General features: G+C 37.0%; 1 protein-coding gene across 10 annotated transcripts in view; it reads right to left on the reverse strand.

Moving 5' to 3' along the window:
• The window catches only part of NRG3 (neuregulin 3), a 1,060,434-nt gene that overhangs the window by 107,953 nt on the left and 930,052 nt on the right, over window positions 1–22,429 (reverse strand). For 7 of the 10 annotated variants that reach the window (XM_060642320.3, XM_060642318.3, XM_060642325.3 and 4 more), the window contains exon 4: window positions 16,513–16,539. In XM_060642320.3, coding sequence (XP_060498303.1) covers window positions 16,513–16,539 — 27 coding nt within the window. The remainder of the gene's footprint in view (window positions 1–16,512; window positions 16,540–22,429) is intronic. The other 3 variants (XM_060642319.3, XM_060642327.3, XM_060642326.3) reach the window with 1 other exon arrangement.

Genomic DNA, 22,429 nt, shown 5'->3' on the forward strand with positions numbered 1-22,429 from the left:
TTTAAGGGGCTTTTTAAAAGGTTAATGTCTAAAACTAGACATAGACCCATTGTGTTTCTGTCTCTTATACAAATGGAAAGTCAAGGCGCCTGGGTGGCTCAGTTGGTTAAGTGTCCGACTTCAGCTCAGGTCATGATCTCACAGTTCGTGGGTTCAAGCCCTGCATCAGGCTCTGTGCTGAGAGCTCAGAGTCTGGACCCTGCTTCGATTCTGTGTCTCCCTTTCTCTTTGCCCCTCCACTGCTCACACTCTGTCTCTCTCTCTCAAAAATAAATAAACACAAATTTTTTTTTTAAATGTAAAGTCAAAACAAATTGCAAGGTAAATCCAAACAAAATTTTATTTATATATATATATATATAATTTATCGTCAAGTTAGCTAACATACAGTGTATATACAGTGTGCTCTTGGTTTTGAGGGGTAGATTCCCATGATTCATTGCTTATGTATAACACCCAGTGAGCATCCCAACAAATAAATACCAATATAACACAACAACATATAAAAGGACTCTACACTATAGTCTCTACCATATAAAATGTGCATATTTGGGAAAGTCACTGGGAAACACACATACACATACACACACACTACAAAAATGGCCCCTGGATGGAGATAACATAAGCAAATTATATTATCAACTAAAGTATCAAAATTACAGTGTGCAAAGAATAAAAGTAGATAATCAAAATATTTTGGAAAATTTACTGTGCACATAGGCTACTCCAAGTGTAAGACATAACTTATCTCATATAAATTTGAAAATACCTTGGGAAATAGGTTTAGACTTCTGAAGAGATACTGACCAACCACAGTTGTTGGCTTTTTCCCAGAAAAAGTACACCGGAAATAAATAGTTTAAAATAATATCATAACAAGTAAGATACTGATAAGATAGGCCATGACAATTATCTTTGAGATATGAGAAGGAATATCGGGTGAAGGAATACATCAAAGAATAGATATAGGTTGACTAGAGAAACTGTTTTCAATGATTCCAAGAGTAGTTGGAGTATGTATTCCTATTATCCCTGTATTGTCTACAAGAAAACTGCAGCCCAAGGAAATTAATGTACCCAGAAGTTGAAATACCAGTAATTAAAAGAAGATTCAATACCAGGAATCTAATACTTTACAGCACTCTGCCACACAGGGAACCAGGCTACCATCCACGTTAAAAGGGACCTGTTAAAGGGACAGGTTCAACCAGCAGACCTCTGAGGCCTCTTTCAAGTTTATAATTAATATTAATACATCACTTGTTCATAGAATAAGAGTTTGGGTAATTGTTGGAAAACTTACCTATAAATACATAATTTTGATATTAATCATAAAAAATTTCCTTTTTATAATTATGTAATTTCCAAGGGTTTTGCTTTTGAATAAGAAAAAAAAAAGCAAGTCTTCTTACATAACACATTCCAAATAAATCAACCTATCATCCAACTAGATTCCCCCTCCTTTTTTTACTTAAGTATAATTGACACACAATGCTACATTGGCACACAAGTATACAACATAGGGATTCCAGAAGTGTGTATACATCATGCTATATTCATCAAATCCCATGTGTCACCATACAATGCTATTACAATACCATTGACTGTATTCCCCATTCTGTACCTTGTATTCCTGTGAGTTATTCATTCTGTAATTGAAATCCTGTATCTCTCACCCCCTTCACGCATTTTTGCACATCCTCTACCCCACCTCCCTTCTGACAACCATTAGTATGTTCTCTGTACTCGTGGTTCTGTTTCTGCTTTTTGTTGTTTTTTTTTTTTATTTTTTAGATTCCCCGCATAATTGAGATCATATGGTATTTATTTCTCTCTGTCTGACTTATTTCACTTAGCATTACATCCTCTAGGTCCGTTCACATTGTCACAAATGGTGAGATCTCATCATTTTTTTCTGGCTGAGTAATACACCACAACTTCTTTATCCATTCATCTATCAATGAACATTTGGACTGCTTCCATGACTTAGCTATTGTGAATAATGCTGCAATAAACATAGGGGTGCATATGTCTTTTTAAATTAGTATTTTCATTTTCTTTGGGTAAATACCCAGTAGTGGAATTACTGGATCATATGGTATTTCTATTTTTACTTTTTGGAAGAACCTCCATAGTGTTTTCCACAGTGGCTGGCTGTACCAATTTACATTTCCACCAACAGTGCATGAGGGTTACTATTTATCCACATGCTTTTCTTGTCTTTTTGATTCTAGCCATCCTGACAGGTGTAATGTTGTACCTCACTGTGGTTTCAATTTGCATTTCCCTGATAATTAATGTTGTCATCTAACTAGTTTTTAAACTATGTCTTCTACATCCTGGAGCATCATATAATTATATAAGTAAAAATGACTTTAGGAAAAGGATGTGCAGATATCCACACGAGGACGTGTTAGACACGGGTGGTGGGCCTTAATTCTGTGGCATAAAGAAATCACATGCAGTGAAGTCAGAGAGATGTGTTCAAAGAAGCAAATGTGAGTTTGAATGGTTGTGAAGGGCACTGAGCAGAGGAGATGAAGCTAAGTAGTGAGTCAAGATGGGCCTAAGATGCTCTGGTATTTGGTACCATTCCAGGAGTCAAAAACTCCCCTGGAGGAATGTGACAAAAGGATCAGAGAATAAGGTGAGAGTTCCTTAGACAGAGCTTGCACGACCCTGGAATTAATACCACACACACAAACACCTGTTCTCTCTATGTAGAAGATTCCTAATTTTCCAGGGCTATGAAAGGCAGAAGGTTTGCTTGCATGGGGGGCTTAGGACAGATTGGGGGGACATATCTGGAGGAGCTTCTGCCCCTCTCGACTGTATCTCCTTGGGAAATATCCCCAGAAGGCAACAGAGGAAGCAAGAGGGGAAGTCTTCAAGAAAGTGTTGGAGAGGGCTGCCTAAGCACAAAGCTGGTGCACAATCTGTCCTTGAGGGTTTACAATCACACACACACACACACACACACACACACACAGATACACAGATTAGTTTACCCTAGGCAAATACAATGCAACACGTAAGGGAATGCAAAAAGGGAAGACATAATCTGAAGGCCTAATATATGCCAATAAATGCATATATTATGTGTTATATCATCAATTTTTATATTAATGAATCATGAGTGAGAGATATTAGTCTACACACACATGAATAGATAGGTAGGTAGGAAGGTAGACAGATAGCTCATAATAGATAAAAGGTGAAGTCAACATTTGATGCATATCTGCCTGGCTGCAGAATATATACTTGCTTTCCATCACACTGCTTGCCTCTCATAGCATCTCTTTTCCTCACAACAATAGAAAAGTGGAATCATTGAACCACAACTCTGATTCCATAGTATGACTCCAGAGAATAGATACCTTGATTTTTTCTGGTAGGAGCAAAAAGCCCCATATTCTCATAAAAATGTTTGTAACTGAAATTAGCAGTTTGAACATAATGCGGAAATGAATGGGTGGTGAACAGATAAAGACACAGCTGTTATTACTTCATTAATATTGCCTTGAAATGCATCGTTTGGTAAGTTAAATGCTCCTCTCTTTCTCAAAGCTAAGTTAGCCTGTTACCATTTGTTTTCCGAAGCATCCATATTTGAGGTGTTAAATTATGTCACTCATAACAAGAACTTGACTTGAAAATACTTCATCAATTGCTGTAATAGCAGGACTTATAAAGCCCAGAACCACTGAGTTTAGAGGCTGCATTTGCTATGTTAAATATCCACAGCTACCAAGAGATAATTTGGGAACAGCTTAGTATTATTTTTGCCTAATTCTCCATAACAAGCAGAGTTACCCTGAGACACGCAAAACATTCTGACTCCAGTCCTTCCTGCTTATCTTCCCCATTAATTCTGCTTATCTTGCTGTATTTCTCAAATCACCTTTCATTTGGTTTTCATGGGGAGTGAAGTGTGAGATAGAAATGGGTCAGAAGGGGGCTACCCTTCACCGTGCTCATGGTCCCAAAGTCAGGGTTACCAGGTAAAATACTCAAGACTGAACTAGTTTGAATTTTATGTAAGCAACAAATAATTTTTATACAGTATGTCACCTGTAATTTATCCAACATATCCACACTAAATGGTTATTTGTTGTATATCTGAAATTCAAATTTCAGTTTGGGATTCTGGATTTTTATTTGCTCAATCTGGCAACCCTGACCACAATGCATGTCCTACAGCTGAGGCCCTAGTTGAGTACATGTGTCTCCCTGACTCAGTATGCATGAAGCCCAGCACAGGTGCAGTGAAGAGAGTGTGATCACATTTGCAGAGAACATACCTTCTTCCATTTTGCTGGTGGGCAGAACTATGGGAGGAATTTAAGCTCTGGAGATATTTGATTTGAGTTATAAATTCATCTTTACTATGTATCACTTGAGCATATTGCTTTTACCTCCACTGGCCTTGTTTCATGAAACAATGAGAACAAATTGCTGTGCTGGTTTTTTTGTATACTAACTTTCTTTGCCCTGCGTGCCTATCTTTGTTTCTCATAATGGCAACCTCACATTGATGCACTAGTCCGAATATCCTCTAGGTCCATTCACATTGTCACAAATGGCGAGATCTCATCATTTTTTTCTGGCTGAGTAATACACCACAACTTCTTCATCCATTCACCTATCAAATTAATACATTCCTTGAATACATACCAAGTGGCTCTTCAAATCTGGTATTTCCACAGGATACTAAAATACAGGATCAATTTTTCCTGGACCAAAAAATTCCAGTCATTCAGATGATGGTGATTTTCTTTTTTTTTTTAATTTTTTTTTTCAACGTTTTTAATTTATTTTTGGGACAGAGAGAGACAGAGCATGAATGGGGGAGGGGCAGAGAGAGAGGGAGACACAGAATCGGAAACAGGCTCCAGGCTCCGAGCCATCAGCCCAGAGCCTGACGCGGGGCTCGAACTCACGGACCGCAAGATCGTGACCTGGCTGAAGTCGGACGCTTAACCGACTGCGCCACCCAGGCGCCCCCAGATGATGGTGATTTTCTATATCACATATTTGAGATTTCTGATAACTTCGAAAGATAAAATGAGATAACTCATGTGAAATTACCTACTGTGCCAATAAGTCACACTAATATTAGCAAGTGTGAATTCTTCTTTATATTTCTCATAAATGTTAGCAAGCTTTATCAGTAAAAAGAGTCTATATTTGATATGTTTTCAACACAGTACAGTCTTCTGCTTCAAGACTCATCCAAGGAAATAAAGTGAATGAAATCCCCCAGAGAAGAGTGAGTACAACATCCAAGTGGGCAGCTTCTCTGGACAAGAAAAGTTGACTTGACCCCCTTCACCTGTGTCTGATTCGTTGGAAATATTCATGAAGGGAAAGTAGCCAGCCTACACAACCCAGTAGAAGATATAAAGACACATCTTCAGAAACAAATTCTGAAAAGAGATCTCTAGCTTTCACTGACATTACTCTGCAGAGAGCTGACCCTATGAAAACATAGCGGACATTACATGGAATGCCCTGGAAAATTCTATAAGGAAACTCTAGAGTCCTTACTTTCTAAGGTGTAAAAATTAGCACACAGTAAAGAGAACATCAGTATTCAATTTCCCTTTTCCAGAAGAATCAGAGTGATGTAGACAACCTGAAAACAAACCTTGGCGAGCATATGGGTCAGAAATCCTCATCAGTGAAGTTGTTCCCTGGAGGAACAGGAGTTAGAACAGCTCATTTTGATTAGCACTTAATAAGCACCAGGCTTTGTGCTAAGCACTTTATATGCTTCATGTGTTTAGATCTGCACGACAACCTGATGAAATTGGTGATGCCATCATCCCTCTTACACAGACTGGTAACTATAGGATTAGAGATGATAAATCCCTTGTCCCATGTTATACATACACTAACTAGTGGAGCCAGAATTAAACCAAGTCTCTCTGTCCCTTTATGTCCAACCTTCTCACCACAGAGGAAGAGACTTCCTACATCAAAATCATGTTAAATACTAGGAGCCTGATCCATCTCAGAACGACCTAATCAGATATCTGAGGCTAAAAATAGGAACTGACATTTGCAACAAGCTGCCCCGTGTCTGGGATTGAAAAAGCTGAGAGCTCTTGAATTGTTATTCTATCCGCTTGAGAATATCCCATTACTCTCAGTATCTCAAACTGCAACTATGACACAAACAGAAAACATGGACCTAGGAGTGAGAACAAATAGTTCATGAGCTATTATTCCTTAAGAACCTACCTGGTCAGTCAAGATCTTCTATGATTACTGGACCACATCGAGGGCTACATAGAACACCTGAGTAAGCCAGAAGCTACACTTTTGAGAAGTCCTCAGATGCCACCCACTGTTTAAACAGAGGGAAATCTCCAGAAAGAATATTGGTGACTGACTGAGAGTTATCTGGAACTAAACCATATGGCCTTGGGTTTCATTGATATTTTGCTTATAGAATTTTTAAAAAAGCATTTAATTACATTAAGAGTTAAGAAAACCATACATCATTTAAATTCATTTTAAAATCAACTCAAGAAATATTTATTGAGTTCTTATAATTATGCTAAACACTGGAGTAAAAATGCAACAGCGAATAAGTCTTGTTCCCACTAGAGCTTTTCTAGTAGGGAGACTCATAATAAAAAGTAGACAAATGAACCAGTTAGTAATAAAGGATATGGAAGAAACAGAAGGGGCTAATATGAATGACATGGGAAATGCAATGGAAAGTTTATTAGAAAGTGGATTTGAACTGAAGGCTTTATAATGAGAAGGAAGCATGTGCAGATGAGTACTGTAGCTGGGGTAGACAGAGGGACAAAGAGAAGGCTCATAGGGCAGGAAAAGTGAGTTGGAACCACAGTGGTAGGAAGTGAAGTCAGGGAGGTAGGCAGTACCAGATCATGGAAGACTTGGCATGACAACATATGGTGTCTGTATTTAATTCTAAATCCATTAGAAAGTTTCATGCTGGGGAATGACAGGATTTAAATTTTAAATAAAAAGTTAAATGTTATTTAAATTAAATTATAATGCAAATTGCCTTTGTTGATAAGGACCAATATCCACCCCCCCCCCCCCCCCCATCATCTCATCCTGGTCCTGTTTATTTTAACATCCTCATTAGGATGTTTCTTCCTCTGCCCATGGAAATCCTACCCTTTTCTCAAAGATCAGATCAAGGTCCCCTGTGCCCCTGGTTCTGCTCATTGTTCCTCATCCCCACACCCTCCCAGGTGTTCTGCCCTTGCCTCTTTCTCTGTGCCTGACACAGACTAAATGGCAATTCATCTTTATAATGCCCACAGTGTTATTCAAAGAGCAAGCATTTGGTGACTATTTGAAGTAAACTTTGAGCTTGGCCCATTAGCTGGGGTTTTGCACACAATGCCTCCAGGCAACTTCTACACACAGCCACTGCCCAGAATAAGCTAATCTGATCATTATCTGCTTGAAACCTCTGAAGGCTTTCTCTCACAAGGAGATAAAATCACACATTTTTCCAAGGGCATAGTGTCATCATAATTTGTTCTGACCTAATTGACCAACCACATTACCTACCACACTCCCTTGCAGGTGTATTATGCTTCTCCAATTACTTGGGACTCCTCACCATTCCTAAAACCTCTATTCTCTTCCGGCTCTTATTTACCTGTGTTCTTCCTTGTCCCCTTCCCTGTTTCCTTCTGCCATCCCGCAATTTTAGGAATACATTTTATTTATTCTTCCACATAAAGATGTCCCCGACTGTTCTAAGCAGATGTGGATGCTCCTTCCTCTGTGTTACTTTCTCCCAGCATTTATGAGAGTACAGTTTCTGAAATCCTAGTTCTGTGACATATGCTTCTCTGGAAAAAATATTCATAAGATATTGCTTACTATAGCTTTCTCTCCAAGCTTTATGAATGGACAGAAGTATACTGAAGGCTTTGTAAAATCATTCAGCAGAAAACTGCAGAACCTAGTACTTCCCGCAAGGATGTGAACTATTTCTGTGCGTATGAAACGCATGTCGATATCCTGCAGCTGGTTAGGAACCCTCATCTGGCCTTTTGTAAAAGAAAAAGGAACAAAAACCCTTCAATTAAAGTCTTTTTTTTTTTTTTTTTGCATTGAATTGGAATAATTGGTTTATGATTCTGTCCCCTACACTGAGTTGTGAACTCCTTGAGAATCTGTCTTACCTGTCTTGAGCTGCGGCTGTGGCTTGGCAAGGGTGAACTCCCAAAGGGGCTCCACACAGTCTGACTTTAACTGCACTACTGTGAACCCATAAAGCAGCCTCTCTGCCTATTGGGGAGAACCAGTATTATCTTTGCTGCATCTTTAGATATTCTGATAGGGAAAAATCTGTTATAAGATGACCCACAGGACTGATAAGGAAATTCCAGTCCCCAACCATAGCCTCCCTACCCCCTTTGCATGGCGCCAAATTACTACTAATGCGGAATGCGGAACTAACAGCCTATAAATTGTTTCCTCTGCGGACGCTCGAATTCAGACCTCTGGAGAGTGATCTCCTTTCAGCCTGCTGGTGTGAAATAAACCGCCTACCTTCCAAGATCTCGGAGTGCCACTTGGTGCTTCGGCCAGGTGATCCAGACCAGGTTCCGTAACAATTTAATTCATCATTCTTTTTTTTTTTTTTTTGTCAATCTCTCCAATGCAAAAATTCATCTGACTTCAGAAGCAGTTATCAGGGAGAACTGGATATAACAGTCCTTTTTTTTTTTTTTTTTTTTTTTTTTTTAACCTCATTGGGAATTACTTTCCAATAAGCTGAACATCTTTGTTACTCTTTTTTTTCCTAACATACTTAAGAAGGTCTTTGGAATCTACTATGAACGTAAGTATATTTTAGATTAATTGGCATAAGTATGTAATCAACTTGATACTGGTTAAGATCTCACATTCTTTGGAGTCCAATTTGACAATCCAAAAATCCAGTTCTTTCTGTTAGATCTTAATTTTATCTAATAAAATAGCAGTCACCTCTTATAAAAAGTTCAAAAAAAGTTCAAGTGTTTTTTAATTGTTTATTTTTTATTTATTTAAAAATGTTTATTTATTCTGAGAGATAGAGAGAGCATGCACAAGCAGGGGAGGGACAGAAAGAGAAGGGGAGAGAGAATCCCAAGAAGCACAGAGCCTGATGTAGGGCTCAAACTTATGAACTGTGAAATCTTGAACCTGAGCTGAAATCAAGAGCTGGATGCTTAACAGACTGAGCCACCCAGGCATCCCATAATTTTTTAAGTGTTTAAGCTATGGCTTTATTCATTATATTAATAAAATGTTGCCCTAGAAGCAACGGGAAGCTCCAATCATGGTTGATCTTGATCCTACATACAGGATTTCATTGCCCCAAATTCACCTATCACTAAATTGATATAATCTATGCTTCATCACATTATAAAAGAAGTTCATGGAAGTCTATCCAGGCTTTGCTGTAGTCTACACAGAAACTCCCAATTGAATCATTTAGCAGCTTTCTAAAAGATTATAATGTTAATTTAGCAAAAATATGATAGTCCTATGTCTGCTTTCAGTGAACAATACTTTATTTCCAACTTGTTCACAAAAAAATACTTTTATCAGTGTCTGCAAATGAATTTTTATTAACCAATTTTGGATCTGATCTATAAAAGTATTTACATAAATGTCCATTTTCTCCTTTGTAGAAATCAAAATGATTATATCTGCATATTTTCCAGTACATCTCTTGGTTGTAGCCATTCCTCAAAGAAGACCACTGAAAGTTTTCATTCTTACCTGAAAATTCTGTCAGATTTAAACTTATTTCACTTATAGTCATGACCTTTAGAGACTTTTCTGCTAACTACTGGAGGTACAAATATATGCTAATAACTACTATTAGATTAATCATATATATTATATTATAGTATTTATTATATTATAGTATTTATTATATTATAGTATTTATTATATTATATTATATTATATTATATTATATTATATTATATTAATGTTATGATATCAAAATATTATTCTAAATGTGTGGTGAGGCAACTTTAGAACAACCAAACTAGGGACACCTGGTCGCCCAGTCAGTGAAGTGTCTGACTCTTGACTTCAGCTCAGGTCATGATCTCACAGTTTGTGAGTTCAAGCCTTGCATCAGGCTCTGCACTGGCAGTGCAGAGCCAACTTGGGATTTTCTCTCTCCCTCTATCTCTGCCCCTGTCTCCCCAAATAAACAAATAAAATAAACTTAAAAAAAAGAACCAAACCAAGTTGAGATATTGCTTCATTCAAAAAAAAAAAAAAAAAAAAAAAAAAGAGAAAGAAAGAAAGAAAGAAAGAGAAAAAGAGAAAAACACTTGGAGGTGTTTGTGATTAAGGGAGCTGAATTATTAGCACTTGTACTGAGACCTATGTTAATAAAAAATGATAGTGTAATGAGAGAGGGAGTAGCCATACTACTAAGAGAAAAATAACTTAGAAAGTAAGATTGTGTAAATGTTTGTTAAGCAGAATCTTGGGAAATCATTGGAGAGATGGTTCAACTCACTATTCCATTTGGCAAATGTCTCTTATCAGAGGAGATGAATGTGTAATGCCTTTATACCCCAATGGCATTCAACAGTTAAGACCACCTGATTAATGTCACTCAACACAGTCTGTAATTACCAAGAAATCTTCAAATACAACACATTTCCATAGATTACCCTACATAACACATTGCAGTGATCAGCCAATGGGAGCCTTTTTGTGCACCTGGCAGTTATAATTCTGCACGTAAAGCTAAAGACTGGCATCTGGTTCAGTTTTCATTTTCTTGTAGCTTGGATAACATGGGTTACCACCCAAGATTTTTGTACCCTCATGGTACTTGGAAAACATAACCTTTAAACCCTAGGATTAGATACTGAAGTTCACTACCATTTGAAACACTGCCAGAGTACAACCTCTTTGAGTAATCCTGAAGCCCTCATTGTGTGACATGCCCAGCAGTTAGTCACCAGTAGAATTCAAGAGCTCGAAAGGAAGACAGACTTAAGTTCAAATCCTGTATACCTGCAATTTCCTGGCTCTTTAGATGAGATATTTCAGCTAAACAGGCCTCAGTTTTGTCATTTACAAGATAAGGATTTACAGAATTCCTACCTCATTCATTGTTTTCTAAAGTTCAATGAGATGATATATGAAGTGCCTGGGTGGTTCAGTCAGTTAAGCATCTGACTTTGATTTTGGCTCAGGTCATGATCTCAGGTTGTGAGGTAAAGCCCTGCTTAAAATTCTCTTTCTCCCTGTCCCTCTGCCCCTCCCTCTCTCTCTCAAAAAAAAAAAAAAAGTTCAATTGGATGATATAAATTTGACATTAAATGACATTTAACATTAAATAATGTTAACTTTTATTACTCTGAAACATCTAATTTCTTGTGTAGCTTAATATGGCAAAGAAGGGCACATGAACAGGCAAACACTCTTCGCATACAAATACAGACACATTAATCCATAAATTGCTCTTTTGTTTTATAAGAAAACATGATATATTTAAATGAATGAAAACATTTTTGTTCTACATAAATCTAATTCAGAAATTTCAGCATAAAGAAAAAGAATCATCACTTCTGTATCTCTAATGCCAAGTCACAAATTTGGCCTATGTATGAACTCATTGACTGACATATGAGCCTGTTAGCTTTAAAGGAACACACACCAAATCATTTATAATAAGTAGTGTAGCTTTTAGGAAAATATCCCCATTTTATATCATCCTGACAGAATTAGAAACCAGTCTTCAGCACTTACTAAAATATCCTAAAACAGTGTTTTTTACATGACAGAATAAAGAGATACTCAATATATGATGAAGTATGACCTTATCAATTCTAAAACTATACACATATTTTAGACCATACAGTTTCACTATAACACATTTCTAATGCTCTCCTTATAGCAAACTCAGCATTTCATTCTTTTTTCTTTTTTCAACTTCAAAATGCAAATCATTCTAGAATAACTTTTTCAGATTTTAGTTAAAATTCTGCTTTTCCCAAGTTCTATAAGTCTTTTGATTTAAAAAAAATTGTACTAGGGCTTACTCAATCAAAATTTGCATAAATACATTGTTATCTTTAAAACAATGTCAAATCACAAATAAGACATTTAACTCAGAGAGTTCATTTTGTTTTTCCATATGAGAATGGAAGAGATTTGCATGAAATATCTCCCACACAATCTTCAGCTCTCCCTGTGGTTTGCTAATATGTTTGCAAATGGCATTGCACCTGCTTTTATACAAACATCTTTGATGCCTACAGCATCCAATGCATCAGGGCATTGTCAAAGAAATAGCTGCATAACAAATAGCTCAAATGGATATAATGAGATATGCTCCATGATTGAGCACCTGACACTGTAGCCAGATATTTCTCAGATGAGAAATCCCTCTTCGTGATCAATGTGCCTTCCAAGCTTTGGCCAATTTGACATGCCCTTTGGCCATCTGTCTTCTCTGGATGTTTGGGTGGGTTTCTCAATGAGTATTTATGCTTACAATGAAGTTTTGTCTATTCTATCTCCTGATCTGTTCACCCTGTGAGGAAAACTGTGGACATCTTACCTTAAAAATCTCAATTTTCCCTCATGCGTGCATGGTGAGTAGGTTAAGTCATTAATTCCAGAAATATTTTTCATGACTGACTTAATACAAACTCGGATTTTACATTTTTTTCACAAACACAATTTTGTGTTTTCACGTACCTTCAAATGCCTGCCCTATTTACGTCAGTTAACTTTCTTTTTTTTAACTGATAGTGTATTCCAGGACAGTATTTATTGTTGATATTTTCATTGTGCCAGTCCCAGAAGCATCAATAAGAAAAATTCACGAATATAATTAAGGACAAATCCTGTTGAATGCTGACAGCTTTATGGACTTTAGGTTTAGCATGGCTTATGTGATAAGATAATTATTCCTTAAAATTATTAAATCAACTCAGAACAGTTTTTTTGGTTAAGACGTTTTTACTGAAGTTGACATTCTTTCTCCGGTCCTAGAGTAGTGACACTAAGGAGCTTATAGATCCAGATAGACTGAAACATCAAGGCTCACTGTAATGTAGCAGTAATACAGAGCTGGTACTATCTCGACTATGGCATCACTCAGTACAGTTTATCCACTTTGGCTGGTACTCAGATTACATGTCTCCTCCCCCAGGAAGCTGTCTCTGAATTTCCCAAACCCATTTAGATGTTTTCTTAAAATTCATTTTGTTCCTTCATTGTACCTTGCCTATGTCATTTTGATATGTTATATCACCTCCATTATGTGTAGTTTTTCTCTCTTTTTCGTTTCAGAGCCCTTGGGTATTAAAGGATATGGCTTATATATCTGCATCTTCAATATCTCATACATCTGGCATATAGTGAGTGTGAGAAATATAGGTTGATTAAATAATAATAGGATTCTTGAATCATATGATTCAAATCATACGATTTGAAGTTCCTGCTTTAAATAGGAATTTATTAAGCTGCATAAAGTATTCAGCTTTTGAGTCTGATCAATAACATAGACTTGGCCACTGGGAATACAAAGGCTTAGGGAAAGAGCTGTGTGCTTCAGATCATCATTTTGTGATCTGTGTTCCAACTCAAGAAAGATGAAATTAACATTTCCCAAAGTAAGAATGATGAAAGTTGAGAAGAAAGGTATTCTAGAACTCATTAAAACACAACTGGCACTTAGCACTGTAGGTACTCCAATATACTGACATGATTAAGTTTATAGAGACTATGCCTACATTTCCGCTTCCCAGCTGTATTTATGCTAGAGATGTCATATTACTGGGATGATACCACCTTCAGTACAAATAATTTTACCCATATGGACTCTAAAATCACAAGTTAAATCTGAAAATATTTGTTCCCAAAGCAACACACAGAATTTCACATATTCAGTTAGGAAATGCGTGGGAGTGAACAGTGTCCAGAACTAGTAAGGTCAGTGGAAACAGTTTATTCATTAACCTATTCACCATTTCAAACAAGCCTTCATTAGTTGTCACCTGTATACATACTACATATTCATTTCTGATTGTTTGCCCACCCCCTTCCATTTAAGGCAATCTCTATTGCTGGAGTCAAATGTTCACACACTGAGAACTTATTTCCTATAAGGCTTCATTCCTCTGATTTGACACCCAGTTTTGCATGACCCACTATAACCTTAGTCTTGACATTTATATAGATGAACTACATAATTACCTATTATATTTCACCTACCAGTATCCTGAAGTCTTTTATATGTTTTAACACAAACTTTTTAATACATATCTTGGTTCCATAGCAAATTGTTACCATAAAGTAACTGTGTCATTGGAGCTCCTCAGGAAAAGCCCAATAGGAGGGTGACGGGTGGATTTTTTTTTTTTTAAACAATTATAGTCGACGCTGATGCACCAATTTAGTTTGCTATAACCATGGCTACACCATTTGTGGGGTCTGAAGTTAGTCCAGCCCTACCTATCAGCTACATGGTGTTTCCTATATATGCAGTCATTCTGCATAACCAACTTCTGAAGCCTCTATTCTCAAAGCCTGCAATGACCGCAATCCACCGGGGCAATTTTCTCTATTCATTAGGCCCAGGACCTATTATCTTCAAAGTGACTGTTAATACTCAGACTTCCATGCTACTAATCCCCACTATCTAGTAAAAGAGGAAAGTACAAGCCATATATCCTTCTCAACAATTTATACTCTTCTACACAAACCTGTCTGTAATTTTCTATAATTTCTGACCCATATGACTACAGTCTCCTTTCCATGACAACAACGTGTTTGAGTGCTCCCATCATAAGTGTTCATTGATTATATTCAGGTAGCCACCCTTTTGTCACTTCCTTCCACACCAACTTTACATTCCATGATGTTTCATTTGAATTTTATCCTGAATTTCATTGCCCTTATTTTTCATGTCATTTCTCTACCAAAACCCCAAACCAGCAGGAATTGAACTGTTTCTTCTATGATATAATACCCAGAAAATAGAGCACTAATGAAAAATACTACACAACAGGGGAGATCAATTCTAGTATAAATATTAAATCATTAAGCTCTAATTAACGCTAAAAACTTCCAGCAATACAATTGTAAATGTGACATGTTCTCTCAATATATCAGAGGTACCTGGAACTCACCATTTCCAAACCTAATCTAGTAAAACATCTCCCATAAATCTATTCTTCTTCCAGTGTTCTTTTTCAGTAAACGGACCCCCCTTTTATCTAAATATGCAAACTATATACCCTGTATTATCCTTGATAATCTCTCTTTCCTAACCTTCAACATTAATTCCTCTCAAATACTTGCTGATACCACATCCTAAATGTGTATCATTTTTTCCCATATCCTCCACAATCACACTAGTCCAAGCTAATATCATCTTGCCTGAAATAGGTCTTCAGAACCTCAACTGTATATCTATTAGTTTATTACCTATTATCTGTAAGCTTACTAGACTGTAAGTGCCATTGGACCAGTTTTTTGGTCTATTTTTGCTATTTTATTTGCAATATTTTGCATTATTTTCCTTTGTTTACATTGAGCACTTTATAATTATTTTCTGAATGAATGGATGAATAGATAAATGAATACAATTAAATTTGTAACTATTATCGCAATAACCATACTCATGTATGAAGGAAGTATTAATATCTATATCATATAAGACAAAAATCCAAAGTTCAACAAAAGCCAAATAAGCAAAGAATTATTAATTTGGATTTCAAGTTTAGGTCTTCTCAACTTCACTAACTTTAACTCCTGAGTATCCTTCCATTTTAGCACCATGGCGTATATCAACCCTATGGATTTCTTTCTTTTTTTTTTTTTTTACATAAAATATACACTCAGAAAGTATGTTCAATTCTTAATGTAATTATCTATGAACATAATAGTAATTCCTGTGGAAGGCATTCCAGTGCTTTTAAAAACATACAATTCACTGTAAGTACTTTCACAAGAAATATTTTAATTTTGTAAATGGAAGTGTTTATATAGCCCCTATTCAAAATTTATTGATACTATAATGTATACAAAGTAGTCATCATGCAAAAGGAAAGGGAATCAGAGCAGAAATTAAAAAAAAACCAGCATTTAAAAATCATCCCTATTATTTTCAATCATTTATTGTTTGCCATCTTGTAGACATTGTGCTAAGCAATTCACATGTTCAGTAAAATAGGAACTACTGTCATCCCTATTTTAAGAAAATGGAGAAATAGAGCAAACAAACCAGGAGCCAAGTCCAACCTCTGTATGGTTCCAGAGATGCACTTAACATTCAATTGCGTTCCCAATAAGTAGTCAAGTCTTTCATTTTGAGCCACTACTTAGTGAAAAATCAACAAAAACACTTTTTACTACTGACAGCATCTGATGATGAGACATTTCAATTATAATCAGATGGGGAAGGAATACACTGTATACATTATGAAACTTAGCTTTTTCTGGATATTTAAGGAGCAAATTGTGTAGTCTTACCCATGAATTCAATCCCCAAGTGGTCTGCTACACCAAAGTCAGCATGTAAGAAAGAGAAACAGAAAAAGAGAAAAAGATTAGAAAAAATTCCACATGGAAGCCAATGGTTATAAGATTGACCTTTCAAGGCAAAGAATATATCTTTACTTTAACAACCATTTTTTGAGACAGATAATTTAAAGATTGTCAACAAACTGAACACTGATTGGCATTTCCCAACAGCCTGGAGCTTCAGATGAAATAATATTGCATCAATTACCAAATATGCTAAGTATAAATTTGGCAAAAAAAAAGAAAAGGGAGGAAAACAAACATTTACACAAAGAATATCTAAATTTATTTTCAGAACTCATGATATTTTAGGTAGAATACTTGTTCAATATAAATTTACCTGGACCTCTATGTTAATAATGCATGATACCTTAACCAGGCCCTCTTCATCTTCACAAACCTGGTCCTGATTCACGCCCCCGCACTCCCCCCCCCCCCCCGTCTGACCCTTGAGTCTTAGGATGATGAAACTTGACAGTGCTTCCTACCTATCAAAAATGCATGACAGATGTGTCCATGTCTGTTCTACGTGCATGTGCACAGCTGACCATTTGGACCCGTTAGTGCTAATGTCTGTCTGTGATAAGCAGAGTGAGAAACTGGGCCCCACTGTGCCCAGGCATTCAACTATTGAGGTCGGTTTATTTAAATGGTGCTTCCTTTTAATCATTCAGTTATTCACTTATTCACTTTTAAAATTCATTGTTTTATTTAATGATAGTTCTTGTTGCAGTAACATATTTCTTAAATGAGAATACATGAAAAAATATGGCTACAATTGTATTTGTTTCTAAGACTAATTACTAGGCTTCCTTTTATGAATTTTCTATTTAGCAAAGAAGCTTTTCTTTTTAGAAAATATGCACTCAGTTATCTTGAGTATTTTAGTGTCTTTCCTTTTTGTAAATAATTTATTTTTTAATTTTATTGTGGTAATATATATATATATATATATATATGCATCATTTTAACCATTTCAAGTATACATTTTAGTGGCATTAATTACATTCACGATGTTGTGCACCATCACCACTGTATTTCCAAAAGTTTTCCATCACCCCAAAGAGAAACTGCACCCACCAAGCAATAGTTTCTCATTTCTTTCTCCTTGCATCCTCTGATAACCTCTAATCTACTTTCTGTCATAATGAATTTGCCCATAAATAGTTTATTTTTTAAGTAATTAATTAAGAAATGTCTTTTATGTAAAGAAAGATTATAATAAAGTTTTTTCAAAGTAGATGCATTACTTCATATGGTAATTTTGACTGCTTACTATATAGTATGACAGATACTTAGCACACTTTCATGGAAAGACAGGATTTTTGTTCTCAAGTAATTCAGACATCAGAAGGAGCCCACAGAGACAAAGGTCTCTTAATTCTTTGTAATAGCACTATAATGGAAACCAGAACATATGCATTGGAGGGAGAGGCCAAGGACCCCTAGGCTTATTCCTGGGAGAAACAGAATATGCTAGTGAAAGAAAAGAGGTTGTAGAAAAGTTGGTAACACCGTGTCTGGGTTCTTGTGTGAATAAGAAACTTCTCAATTATGTGCACTCGGGTCCCTGGAGAGAGAGTAGAATTGTGGTATTTAAAAACGGGGATTTCAGTGAGATTACTTATCATGGGACTAAAGGTAAGAAAAAAATACACATGATTAAAAAAACCTTTTTGCATACAGTCGGAATAGAATGCATAAGAAAGAGATCAGGATAAGAAAGTATATAGAAATATGGGAACAGAGCACCTCAAATAGTGGGCCAGAATGTCAGTGATATGACTGGGCAGTTAGAAGGCCACCAGCCTCCCAGCCTAGTTGAACAATAACTTTCTAGTGGAGCTGAGATGGCTCAGAAATGGCGCTTTGTCTGTTGTCTGTTTTGCTGGCAATAGAACCAATGGTCGTCACTCTTAATTGTTCCCAAAGCCTTGGCTGCTCCACTCCTATATGTGACAGGGAATATGGAGAATCAGGCTTTGTGAGTCTGGAGACTGCACCAAGAACTGAGTGGCATGCTTAATAAATTTGAGGGCAATCTGAATTCTTTAAGCCACAATGAATTCAGGACCAGTAGAAGGGACAAATCAGAATTTGAAATTTATCTAAACACTGAAAGGTAAGTAGAATATTAAGGAAAGAAAATCTCTCTTCTCTTAACATAGCAGAAAAGTGACATCTGATTATAAGAGTTGGAATTCCCAGAATTACTATGGAGCAAGGTGGCATTGATATTCTTGATTTTTCTTTTTTTTATTATTTCTTTTTAATGTTTATTTAGTTTTGAGAGACAGAGTGCAAGTTGGGGAGGGGCAGAGAGAAAGGGAGACACAGAATCTCAAGCAGGCTGCAGGCTCTGAGATGTCAGCACAGAGCCTGACGCAGGGCTCGAACTCACGAACCATGAGATCATGACCAGAGCCGAAGTCAGACATTCAATCACCTGAGTCACTCAGGCACCCCTTTATTCTTGAACTTTAAAGAGAAATTATTTATTAATTTCTATAATGAAATTCATGAAAACTGATGCCACTGAAACATATAAAGAGATTATTTAAAATCTCTCTCACGTGCACATATAAACAACGCAAACACACACACACACACACACACACACACACACACACACACACTTCTTTTATTAAAGCACTAAAAACTGTGATCCTTATTATAGGTCTAAAGCTACTGATAAGCTTTGTTTTCATACAAAAGGATCAATGAAAATCCATGAAAAACGTGATAGAAAAACAATTAATTTTGTCTATTGAGTCATACACAGAACATAAACCAAAATATTTCTCATAACCCTTCACTGGCTATTTCTTAAAGCAAACAGCCTTTTTGGGCATATTCAAGCCTGCATGAAAACATCAAGAGGGATATGGTAGAATTAATCAATTAAGTTTTCATTTATTCATTCACTCAACAAAGTACATGCCAAGAATTACACAGATACTGGGGTGGAAGAGAAAGCATATAAGCTTAAGCAAAAACAGTTTGATTTCTGCTATGGCATGTACTAGAATGTGTAATTTCTATCTTTTTAACAGTTTGATTAGCTTTTTTTCTGTTCTTAACCCCCTTCACCTATTATGTCCATCCCTCCACCCCCCAACCCCCTGGCAACCACTGGTTTGTTTTCTGTATTTATGAGTCTGTTTCTGTTTGTTTGTTTGTTTTGTCTTGTTTAAATTCCACATATGAGTGAAATCTTATGGCATTTATTTCTCCGTCTGACTTATTTCACTTGGCATAATATCCTGTAGGTCCATCCGTGTTGTTGCAAATGACAAGATCTCATTCTTCCTTATGGCTGAGCAATATTAACTTTTTATGGCTGAGCTTGATTAACTTTTCTATGTAAACATTACAATTCTTTTGGAATAGTCACCCCTTATGATGATATAATGGTGCCTAACACTGAGCATTTATGATTGCCAGGAACTGCTTTCAACATTATCTTGCAGAAACATATAAGATTGTCACTACCCTCATTTTACAGATGAGGGACAGAGGCATGGGGAGGGGCACAAACTTCTAAACTACATTGCTGTAAATGGCAGAAATGCAATTGAGACTAAGCATAGCCACCAATGAGTGACACTCAGGGTTTACATTTGCCTTCCCTATGAAGGAAAAGCTAATATTTATGAAACTATCAGGTAATAAAATGTTCAGGGAGGAGTTATTTAATCTACCAAAGAGAACAAATTATTTTCATGTATCCTCAGGCACTGTAGGAGCACAGCTTATCTATGTGCTCACCCGTAGTATATTCATAAAGTGACCAATATAAGCTAGGTGGAGGGGGGTTCCTTCACTCCAAGGGACCAAATTGGCAAATCATCAATATTCTTCATTGGTTACTAGGGAGACTTCTTCATGATGAGGCTGCTCTAATTGAAGTGATTTGCTTGTACATACAGCAAGGGGTATATAAAGAGTTGTGTCTGAATCTGTGCCAAACATTGAACCAAATAATCTCATAATTGGCAGTACACTTAATAAGTGACTGCAACCCACTGCAGACCTGAAATATTCTCGAGATTTGAGGGCGAGGCAGGTGACTGGAGAGACAAACGTAATATTCTGGAAAGTCAAAAACTCCCGGAAATTCAAGGCCCACATATTTCCAAACTGTCCACAGTTCCTTATGTGCAAGGAATTCAATGTCTTTTTTTTTTTTCATATGGTGACAGACAGAGGCTACCGACAGTTTCCTCAGTGTGGACAGGGTGAGGAAGAACAAGCAAAGACAATCCTTAACTGGATTCCAATCCCAGGGCGAGGCAAGGCAAGATGTTACCCAACTCGCCATGAGCGACTCAGTGCAATGCAGCACTGGGGCACTGCGACATGAATGTAGGGTTTTGGTGTCATTTTTGTGTTACAAGTAACTGAACAAGGCAATTCTATCACAGAATAGTCCCAAATGTGATTGTTTAAAACCATGTCACATGGGATGTGGAAAAACGTGCCACACGAAATTATTGTTCTGTGTTTAAAAAAGTTAGGATACTGGTTTCAAGTTCAACAGGTTTCTGCATTGCAAACATGTCTAAAGACCTTCAAATGTGTGCTGAGACTCTCCCAGCAGTGGTTCAGTCGAACGTATTTCCCACCTGGATGTCAACCACTTCACCATGAAGCAACCTGTAGAATTAATGACTGAGGCATCTACTCTCAGGGAAATAGATGCCATAGAAGGGTCCAGGAAAACAGCCACTCAACTATAAACCATGTTGGTTATAAATGTTTTTTTTTTCCTAATAACAGAACCCAAATCTGTCACTGTGTGGATCCCGCCCACAGATCCTTGTCAAATGACTCTTCACTGGTGACACTAAATTGGATTTACGAAGATGGTAAACTGGGTCTTGAATATTTACTGACCCCCAACACCTGGGCTTATCATTCTCTAGTAATTTCTAGAATCGCTGTAAAGAGATATAATTGCCTCACACTTCAACAGTGAGTCCGTGTATTCTGCTTACTCCCAGATCATGGACATGGTTATGAGATGTCATATCTTGAGACAGAGGTATGTATGCCCCAGTTTATTATTGTAAGATGGACAAAGCAAGAAAAGCTGGGACAGGCTTGAAGGTTTCTGCTTAGGGCAACAGTGAGGGCTGTGGGTGGACCTGGTGGTGGTTGCTGAGGGAAGCTTCAGTTTGGAAGCAATACTTGGGATCCACAGAATACATATATACCTTTCAAGAAGGTTCAGGGGTCAAAGGATAGGGGAACAGGGTTCACCACAGGCTCCCAGAGCATATACCTGTATCATTAGGGGGAAGTGATACTTGGCAGTCACTGAGAGAATGCACAACTGGGAGAAGAGTGGCAGCCTGACCCGAATCATTCAGGCCTGAGTTCCTACAGTGGGGAGGGAGGCAAGCAGGCAAGAGTGTGAGCACAGCGCTGCGGGGTGAGGCAGGAAATTCCCTCTCTAGGCACTGGTGTCCTGAAAGAAGAGGGTATTCTCATATTACCTTTTTTCCCAGTTATTTAGTGCAAGTTAGGAGATGAATGCAGGTCGAGTTCTGAACTCTATGCTGCCTTTGCTAAATTATACTTTAGCACTATATATTTGATTTTAAAAATCTATACATGTTCATAAATAAAGTTTAGAAAGTAAAACATCATGGTAATGATAAATCGACACCTCTCTCACTACCTCCAAAAAGTAATTCCCGTTATATTTTGGTTTATTTTTTTTTAGTTCTTCTGTCCATGTAAAATAAAGTTAAGATAAATTTTACACAAAATCACCCTGCATGATGTGCCTATGTCAGAGGACATCCTGTGGCCATTTTAGCTCTATAATCCCAATGCCCCTCTCCCCTCCATCATATCAGAA

This window comes from Panthera onca, chromosome D2 (genome assembly GCF_046562875.1).
Source record: "Panthera onca isolate mPanOnc1 chromosome D2, mPanOnc1 haplotype 2, whole genome shotgun sequence".
Taxonomy (NCBI): Eukaryota; Metazoa; Chordata; class Mammalia; order Carnivora; family Felidae; genus Panthera; species Panthera onca.